The sequence below is a fragment of the Mangifera indica genome, chromosome 18, assembly GCF_011075055.1.
Source record: "Mangifera indica cultivar Alphonso chromosome 18, CATAS_Mindica_2.1, whole genome shotgun sequence".
Classification (NCBI taxonomy): Eukaryota; Viridiplantae; Streptophyta; class Magnoliopsida; order Sapindales; family Anacardiaceae; genus Mangifera; species Mangifera indica.
The window spans coordinates 7933188-7943357 of NC_058154.1; the positions used below are offsets into that span (position 1 = coordinate 7933188).

The 10170-nt window shown below is 32.7% G+C and overlaps 1 protein-coding gene across 4 annotated transcripts; it reads left to right on the forward strand.

Moving 5' to 3' along the window:
* Positions 1-3047: 3047 nt before the first annotated feature.
* Positions 3048-9771, forward strand: LOC123202404 (DNA repair protein recA homolog 1, chloroplastic-like). Of its 4 annotated transcripts, none has more exons than XM_044618331.1 (13): positions 3048-3307; positions 4203-4294; positions 4530-4605; positions 5152-5214; positions 5332-5461; positions 5629-5714; positions 5826-5951; positions 6525-6629; positions 6730-6786; positions 7281-7343; positions 7574-7650; positions 9104-9239; positions 9367-9771. In XM_044618331.1, exons 1-12 carry the CDS (start codon positions 3092-3094, stop codon positions 9192-9194), a joined length of 1182 nt encoding a protein of 393 aa, XP_044474266.1. In that variant the 5' UTR covers positions 3048-3091; the 3' UTR covers positions 9195-9239; positions 9367-9771. The 4 variants fall into 4 exon arrangements, with proteins under 4 accessions (XP_044474266.1, XP_044474264.1, XP_044474263.1 ...); XM_044618329.1 differs by having other exon boundaries at positions 3049-3307; positions 9104-9229; XM_044618328.1 differs by having other exon boundaries at positions 3049-3307; positions 9157-9239.
* Positions 9772-10170: the final 399 nt, after the last annotated feature.

Sequence of the window (10170 nt, forward strand, 5' to 3'; positions counted from 1 at the left end):
TGCGAGAGAGTAAATTTGATTATTACCATCTTTCGCAGCAATAATGAAAAGAGACCCAAGATACTTTCCCTTTAAGTGTAAAGCATCAATGCATATCACTGGGCAACAAAATTGTTGGAACCCTCTTATTAAACAATTCATACACATGAAGAAAAACTTAAACCTATTTCTAGGTCAATATCAATACGTGTCATGGTTTATGGGTTTTTAAGCTCCAAATTATGACAATACTCATGTAATAGACCAAAAGACTCTTTCGAAGATCCTCATAATGTATTTATTGCATAGGTTTTGGCACGCCATGCTTGCGTGCAGGATGTGTCAATTTTATGCCTATCTGCCATGTTTGAAATAATTTCTTTCGGTTGACAAATGCGATCAATCACAAACATTGACTTAAGTATATTCCCTAACAATTCTGCACCAATTTGTCTATGGTGTGGCAATATTTGATCCTGCGGACAAGTGTGTATCTCGTCCATATGTCGTAAAACCCAATAATCTCCATCTTGCTCTATTGTTGCTCATGACAACCATTTGCAATGTGGTTGTAAGCATATAAGCTCATACCGTGTAATATCAGAGTGACCAACCTTTCATTGAATTCTTATCTCCAAGGCATATATTCAAAATAATGCTTTTAGTTCTGCCTTCGAATTATAAAAACCCATCACTTGTAAATGGTTGGCCCTTTGTGTTGCCGACTTCTAATACCTGAATTTTCAACATCAACGGTAGGCTCAAGAACCCATTAAAATGGATTGGATTATGGATGTGACTTGGATATGCTCTAATATTCATAAAGTCATGACATCTCTTACTACATTCAGCTCCCTCATTACAAGCATCACCTTGACTTCTACTAATGTCTTGACTCGAAATACCATATATGTCATCATCAAACCTTGAGAATTCATCATCATCGTCCTCATCCTCATTATCTTCTACTTAGTAATCCTCATCCATATTATCGTCATTATCATCATTAACACCATAATTCCCACCACACTCTTGGAAACTTTGTAGATGTGCCCACTCATCTATGGGATAATTTTCTCTTTCTTCCTCATTAATATCTGCGACTTGTTGATTGTACCTTCCACCAATTGGACTCTCGATAACATAAAGTTTATGGTATCCTTGTAAATTTCTTGTTACAACCATCAAAAACTCCACATCATCATCGTCTACGATCTCCATTGGACTAATGTCACCTAAGGTAAATACGCGCACATTTGATTGACTTCGATCGAGTCTCAGACGATAGCTTATTCTTGCAATGAATCCTTCAAAATCAACACTTGTGCCAATACACATCCCTCTCTCATTCCCACCAATATATCTTGTCACATTGTCATCACCTTCAATTTACTGGCTTTTGTAGCGAATTTTAAATGCAGTTTTTTCCATCTTGACTAGGAATAACCCTAAAAATATAATAACACCAATGCCTAGGTAAAGTTTATATACTACAGATAGTAATTATTGATGAACAGTAACTTTCAGAAAAGAACAATAGCTTTCAAAAACTTTTTGTATTCTATAATCATCAATGCAATATTAAATAATTAAAATAACATGAAATAATAGCATTAAACAACATGAAATTGAATGGAATGGAAGGAGAAAAAACAATGCTGGGGGTTGGCGACACTAACTTAGCTTGGCGTCGCCAAACTCGTTCTTCGTCTAAAAATTTTTTAGACCAGAATTTTTTTATTTTTTAACCATTAATACAACATTATAACAACTCTAAACAATGAAAACAATATAAAATAACAACATTAAACAATCTAACAACATGAAATCACAACAAAATTTAATTTCACATAAAGTCATGAACATAAATCTACCATACATTATTTGATTTTTAATTATTCATAAAGAAAACACATAATATTTGAGCATGAATCAAGACTTACCTGAATGTAGATTATATTGTTGTGAAATCTTTGCAACAAATGTTAATTCTCTAAATAAATCTACCAATTTTCGTCTCTCCTCCCTTGTGTCCAATTTGAATCTTTTATAATAGTTTTCTTATGGGTGTTATTGTTCAATCACATGTGTTCTCTATTGAAAAATCATTTTTTCTATACTACAGAGATTCCTTCCTCATTGGAAGGCTGAAGAAAGAGATTCTCTCTTTCTACATACAGGAGTTGCATCAAGGGGGTATTTTGAGAAAATGAAATACTTTTGTGGTATTTTTGTTTAAGCTTCGAGATAGGTGCTATATATGTATATGCGGTTAAAAAAAAAAGTAAAAATTTCAATTTTCCAACTTTTAAAGCCAAAAAGTTGAGATAAAAAAACCAATAGTCTAGACAAGAAATGGAGAAGGAAAACTCTCCATTTTCGATTTTGTTTCCGTGAGATCATTTTTAAAACCATAAAGTAAGGTAAGAAATGAGGAATAACTCTCCATTGTTATTTCTCATATAATTCGATTTGAATCATAACAATTTTTATCAAGTTTATCAATGTTTGTTATTAAAATATCACTTGTTTCGCATCAATACTCAAATATCAATAAAAATTATGTACACTAATAATGAGTATCAATTTGAGTATCGATGAAAATATTTCACCATAGAATTGAATGATTTTAAATTATGAATAAAATAAAATCCATTATATTAAGATACATCATTATTAATACTTAAATCAGCACTCATTATAAGTATACCTAATATTGCTCCTCAAATTAAAACACTACAAAACTCCCTGACTTTATGAACAAAGAAATAAATTTATAATAAAATTATGTGTACTTACTTTTAGTATACAATATATGCACACAAATGATATCTCATCATGTGATTGAATGACTTTAAATTAAATATAAAAAATACTCAATCACTAAATAATATATTTTCTATATATACGAATTGTGTGTTAAAAATAGATATACATAAGATTGCTTATAGAGTTAAATGGCATCTCAAGATAAAAAAGGGCCTAACATTTTAAGCAACTCCCAAAGCCCAATAGGCGTAACGCCCAGATTTCAGCCTGGCCCAACTGAGGCTCCTTCTCTTCTTCCTTCTCGTGTCTTCAAACTAGGCAGCTCGTTGTTTCATTCATTGTTATGGAGTCTCTCAACGTCAGACTTCACCGTCACTGTTTACCATCTCCGTTGTCCATTACTTCATGCTCTCTTCAATGCCAGTCTTCACTTTCACGCTTTTGCATAGTGTCAAAGATGGCAGCTACAAAGAAACGAGCCAAAACGATTTATTGTGAATTTGACGGCAAAGTTAATGGCGCTTTATCTTCTGACTCAGACTCTCGCTTCCTCGACAGGGTAACTACTAATTTTTATTGGATTTTTGAATTTAGTGTAAAAATTAAAAATTTTTTTATTTATATTCTTTATGATTTCTTTCAGCCATATATTGAACTACTCTAGTTGAAAGTTAGAATCTTTTAAAGCAGTTTAGAGCTGATAGATATTTTGAAATAGAATTGAAACCGATGCTTGTTGAGTTGGTTATGGACATGCTTGAAATTTCAAAATGTGAATACTATTATTCTATACTTCGATTATTTATTAAGAAGGTTATTATGAATATAAAATGTTATTTTGGCATTTTTTTAGAATCTAGAAATCGTGAACCCTTTAGTGAACTCAAGTTTCGGAAGAAAGAGGCTAGTGACTTTTTTTTTTTTTGGGTTGATTTGGCTTTTCTTGGGTTGCAATGATGGATATGTTGTTTAAATCATTCTTGTGAAGTTTTAAAGGTTTTGTATTGTGTATATGCCAAGGAAGAGGCTTATGTGAACTTGTTGTGTTGCTTAGCAGAGCTTAAATTCCCAACATGAGCTGATGAGAATAAAATTGTCTGGTTTTGTGGGTTACATTCATTTACTTTACCAATGGAGACTTTTTTCTCCTTTTCTCTGACTGTTTGATCTTGTTTCATTACTTGAAATACTTCATCAAAAGCTACCATCGGTAGAGAGGCCAGCTCCTGAATGATATAAGAGGCTATCTCAGTTCAGAAGCCCATGGCATTACTCTTTGGTTTATTTTTGATAATGCAATGCACACTCATTATGGTTTGTTGTTCTGCTATTCATTTCTGATACCATCTATATGGAATGGGGAGTTCAATTATGACTTTTTCTGCTGGATTCTAAATGAAATGTGTACTTGGCAAAGTTACGAGTTTATCATGATACTGTTATATCTGTTCCAGCAAAAAGCACTGGAAGCTGCAATGAATGACATAAATAGCTCATTTGGAAAAGGAAGTGTTACAAGATTGGGTAGTGCTGGTGGTGCCCTTGTGTATGTTTTCTCCAATAATCTTTATTTTGTACATTTTTTCCCCTTCGTTACATTATTCCCGATTCACTGTGTTAAATGTCTGGTGTGAAAGTAGGGAAGCAAAAATGAACGATGAATACTGTATTTCCTGATTGTCATTAGTTAACCCTGTATTACCTGGAGGTATTGCTTGTCAGCAACTTTACAACTTATGATAAGCTTGACTTGATTTAGTACCTTCTTTTATCCTTTGCAGGGAAACATTTCCCAGTGGCTGTTTAACACTAGATTTGGCCTTAGGTGGTGGACTTCCTAAAGGAAGAATTGTAGAGGTATTATGTCTTTGTGCTTCTTATAAGTGCTTCTATTGTCCTTTGATTTGTTGTTTTAAACATTCCACGGTGCAGAGAAGCATTTTTTTTTTTTTTACAACACAGTGAGATGCACATGTGATAGTTAATTAGGTTTTTCATGGACATGCTTTTGAACATGGTATTAAGGAATATATGAGCAATTACAATTTTCCCAGCAGTGCCAACTGATCTATCCTCCTTTAATTAATTGAGTAATGATGGTTTCAAAAATAGTTGGCATATCTGATAGTTAGTTTGTTTCTTTGCCATATTTTTGTAATTTTATTGAGTCAAGATGCATTTTGACACAATTCCCAAGTGTCACTCTATGGTTGCCTGCTCTGTATATTTCCTCTCCTATTGCTATCTCCTGCTTATTATGTCAACTTCTGGCATTAGTGGATGGTTTAGTATTTACGATGACTTTGTGTACTCTGTAAAATACAATGTTATCTTAAGTTTATTCTTCTTCTTGTTTAATTCTATTAAAGATAATCTGATATCAAATGCAATCTTTCTTTGCAGATATTTGGACCAGAAAGTAGTGGTAAGACCACTGTTGCACTCCATGCAATCGCAGAAGTGCAGGTTTTTATTTTTCTGGTCCTATTCTGTAATTTTGAATTCTTGGTAGTGCCTGAAAATTCTCACATTGTTGTATGTCTCTTGAGGCCAACTTGCAGTTTTTCTATGTTAATTATGCAGAAGCTTGGAGGCAATGCAATGCTTGTGGATGCAGAGCATGCTTTTGATCCTGCTTATTCCAAAGCATTGGGTGTTGATGTAGAAAATTTGATTGTTTGCCAACCGGATAATGGAGAGATGGCACTAGAAAGTAATACATCATACTTTCCATGAGGTTTTGTATCTGATAGATTCAGTATTTATGTAATGATCTATGCAATACTGACTTCAACAAAAGTGATGCTTAAGGGATTTGTTACTCATAAAAAAACTCACCAAACATAAAGTGATTGAGTAAATTCAGTTTTCCTTTCACAGTTGCAGATCGTATGTGCAGATCTGGTGCCATTGATCTTATTTGTGTTGATTCTGTATCTGCTCTTACTCCAAGGGCAGAGATTGAAGTATGTTATAATATTTTTTTTCTCCCATTAAAACTAACTTTTGTTTTGGTACTGAAATAGTGGGATCTTATCCTGATTTTAATGCTTTATAGTTTCACTCTTGTTACATAGGGTGAGATCGGGATGCAGCAAATGGGACTGCAAGCTCGCCTTATGAGCCAAGCTTTACGTAAAATGTCAGGAAATGCCTCTAAAGCTGGTTGTACTCTTATTTTTCTTAATCAGATCAGATACAAGGTACTTATGATTTATATGTGATGCAGGACAACTTGGAGAGAAATCTCTTTTTGTGATTTTGATAAATTGGAGTGTTAGAGCTTAGATACTGTTGTGGGATTCTTACCCAAGAGCTCAAATTCAGTTTCACCATTTGAAATCTCATTGAATTCAATACAATAAATTAACTCTGAATAATAATATGCATATAAGATAATATGTCGAGTGTGCTGTTGAATAATTTCTAATGCCACTGCATTTAGGAACTGTTACCAATATTATGTATCACGAATCACCTATAGACCAGATTCAAGATTGAATAACACAATAAGAATTTATAGAAAGCAGTTACAGTCAACTTCCAGCGGACAGTAAATATATTAAAGTATCCTTGATATTAGTAGTTAACAGAACTATAAAATTAAAAGGCCAAGGACTAAACAAACTTATCTGTAATGCTCAAATTCCTCTAATGAAAAGCCATTGGCATTTAGTCTTTTTTCGTATTAGTACCCTTGTTTTTGTTTGTTCCTTTATATTTATTTGGTAAATTTCTTCTTTAACTTATTGTTTTACTTATCTTCATTTTGCAAGATTGGTGTATATTATGGGAATCCAGAAGTCACTAGTGGAGGAATTGCACTAAAGTTTTTTGCCTCAGTTCGTCTTGAAATACGCTCCACAGGGAAGATAAAATCTGTAAGCATGATAGTTCATAGCTACTTGATTGTTTAATATTTATTAAAGTTTATTAATTTCATTAAATCCAAACTCATTACTAGATCTCACATTATTGCAGGTTAAAGGAGATGAGGATATTGGGCTTCGAGTTCGTGTTAGAGTGCAAAAGAGTAAGGTATAGCATAATGCTATCATTATGTTTGAATATTTGCATCCTGATTTAAAGGACTGACATAAATTTACATATTTTTAAAGAGACTATCTTTTCTGGCATTTTTACTTGTATGAATGAATTGCAGATGTTGACACGATCAAGTACCATTTTTTATTATTCTTATTATTTTATCTTCGTTCCTACTATTTTGGTCTTTCTTTAATTACTCTGAATTTGTACCAATATCAGCAAAATGGCCTAGGTTGCTTAAGGCCGAGTTTGCTTAAAACCATTTTGTATGCAACATTTGCAAGATTCCTCGTCTGTTTGCATCATTTTATTTGCAGTATGCTTTGTTACGGTGCTTATAATTTGAGTATGGGATATGTATGTGGCAGCCGTGATCTTCTAGTTTTCAGAATATAAAAAACTTTCATATTTTTGTCTAATGCACCAATGTTTGGGATTAATCATATATATAGATGAAAGAAATGCTTAATTTTTTGTTGTCACAGGTATCAAGGCCATACAAGCAAGCAGAATTTGAAATCATATTTGGAGAAGGAGTGAGTAAACTGGTTAGTATTGTGTTAGGATTAGATAATAATAATAATCATTATAATAATATAATTAATAGTGATTATTTAAGAAAATATTGGATAAAATATTGGAGGAGTTGGCACCTCTTATTGCTAGCATGTGGAGTATTTGTTCTTTTGTTAAAAGTTTCTTGCATATTGCGATATAAAAAACTTTTTTCAGGGGATTTAAACTACTCTTTTTGTCTTTACATTTGAGAACTTCACAGGGATGTGTTTTGGATTGTGCTGAAATGATGGATGTTGTGGTAAGGAAGGGAGCTTGGTATAGCTATGGGGACAATAGGTTGGCCTCTGAACTCCTATTTACTGCTTTTATTTTGATTTTAGTCCTGTTTATTTTATTTCTAATCTGTATCTTCAATGCTCTAAATTCAATTTATTGATCTATTGATTTTCTTTGTCCAAATCTATGTATACATGCTACATATATAAGCATTTTCATAAAGTCACATTAAAACAATGAACTAGCAGTTGAATCATTCCTTTACTTCTCAATTTATATGGCTTATGATTATTATACATTTACCTTGTTTCATTATAAGAAACAAGAAAACTTTTTTTGAAAGAGGAAGAAAATCTGTGATTTTATGAATATTTCTGGTTTAGCTTAGGTTGAAAGAGGTTTGAATTTTGGAGATGAAAATGACTAAACTCTCTGGTAAAAGGGTTGGGGAGGTGTGGTATTTAAGTTTGAGTATTTGAATGATGGCTAGAGGCAAAACAAGGTTTAAGGATCTTAAATGTAGGATTTTGAGGTTGTATATCAACACAGAATGGCTGAAGTTGGATCAACAAGCTACTACATGAGTGAAGAAAGTTTGGTCTAGGAGCAATTAAAGATGCATCAAGAGCTCAGAGAATGAAGAAGAGACTGAACAATCTTAAGGTTCAGTTAGAGACATGGTATATAAATTTTTAAATTCTCTTTGAGTCCGATATTTGTTTTGAGATTATGGCGATTTGCATGAGTTGCTGTATTCTTCTTTATTCTAATAGAATGGAACTTTGAAAGTTGATCTTATAGATCTGAACACTGAAAGTAGTAAAACCGTCCAAGAATTACTAAAACTACACATTAAGTGTATATAAGACTGCAACCTACCTTTTTTTGAAAATTTCTGAAGTTATTGAATAGTTTTTCTTTCTGCAGATGACTCTTAAAAATGATCATCTGTCTCATTCTTCCTTCCCAAAGCTTTAATAAACTAACTCATCCCTTTAAATATATAACTAGCCTTGAAAATGCATTAGGTGCTGCCCATCTATCAGCTATCATGATAGGTGATACGCTTTGTTTAATAAAACCATGAGACTTAGTCTCTGTTCACTTTGCCTTCTCACTTGCTGGGAGCCCAGGGTAGTTTTTGGCTTCTCATTTATTTTCTAATCAATCAAGCGGAAGCTGTTGCTTTCTTGCTTATTTTTGCAAAAAAATGGTTATTAGACGGATCTGCAGAGAGAATCCTGATAGAACCTCTTTTCAGTGCAAAAGGCAAGTTGTTTACTGGCCAGCTTCTTGAACTCTTTAAGCAATAGAATGAGGAAATGATATCTGTAAAGGACTGCATATCATAGGACATAAATTTGTATTCCTATTGCTACTCTATCTCCAGATATGAGACATCTTTTTCTTCATATAATGGACTGACTACAGCAATTATTGGGTACTGGTTGCAACAATGCATTTGTCTAGTTAAAGTAGATTTCATTTGAAAAATTCACTTGAATGTTGCCAGGCTTTTGAAGCAACTATGGCTTGTGATCTCCTCTGTTTATATTTTGGAAATAGGCTGGGACAGGGAAGAGACAAAGCATTACAGTACCTGAAAGAGAACCCTCATCTCCTTGAAGAAGTAGAGAAGGTTGCGTTGCGTTAGTTTTATACTTTTGCTTTCTCTTTCCTTTTTTCATAATTTCTTGAAGTTTTCCCGTTAAGAGTTTTGCTTACATGAGTGTATGTAAGAAAATTGTGTTGAAGTTATCACATTTGCATGTGCAGATAGTTCGAGCTACAATGGCAGATGGAACGGTACATCAAGGCTCGTCTCATTTGAAGAGCTTGTTACAGCCTCATCAAGACGAAAGTACTTTTGACGATATTTAGCAAAACAAGGAATAATTGGAATTCACAGGCAGAAAAACAGATAGAAGGGTTTTTCCCAGATGGGTCAACCATGTAGTTGGCTAGATTTGGTGCCTCAAGATCAACATATTTCCCCATCCATGTCCACCGGATGAAACAGCAAAACGACCCCGTACCGAGTCAATGCTCATGGAAATTTATTAGCTTGTGTTGTGTTGATTCTTTGTCTAGAGAGATGGTGAAAGGATAAATAATTTGATTTTGAGTGAATTATAGAAAAACCAACACCCCTAATGGATAAATCACATTTTCAATACAAAATTTGACTCTTTTAGCTGAAAAAGCAAAGAAGAAAAGACAAAACTGTCAATCTTCGAATTCAATAAAAATATGTGTATATATTTTTGTATATAATTTAATTATGTAATTGAATAATTTTAAATTTAAAATAAAATAAAAATCAATCATATGATGATATATTATTTGTGTATACAAATTTTATACCAAAAGTATGTACACATAACATTATTTTTTTGTATTCATTTTTTAACCCATTCTTATCTTTTAAAACTTTTTCATTTAACCACATAATTGTGAAGAGAATAGCACTGTATGCATAAATAATATACATAATTTTATACACAAATGATATTATATTACTATATAATTAGATATTATTTTCTCTTTAATTTAAAATTATCGAATCACATAATAATGTCA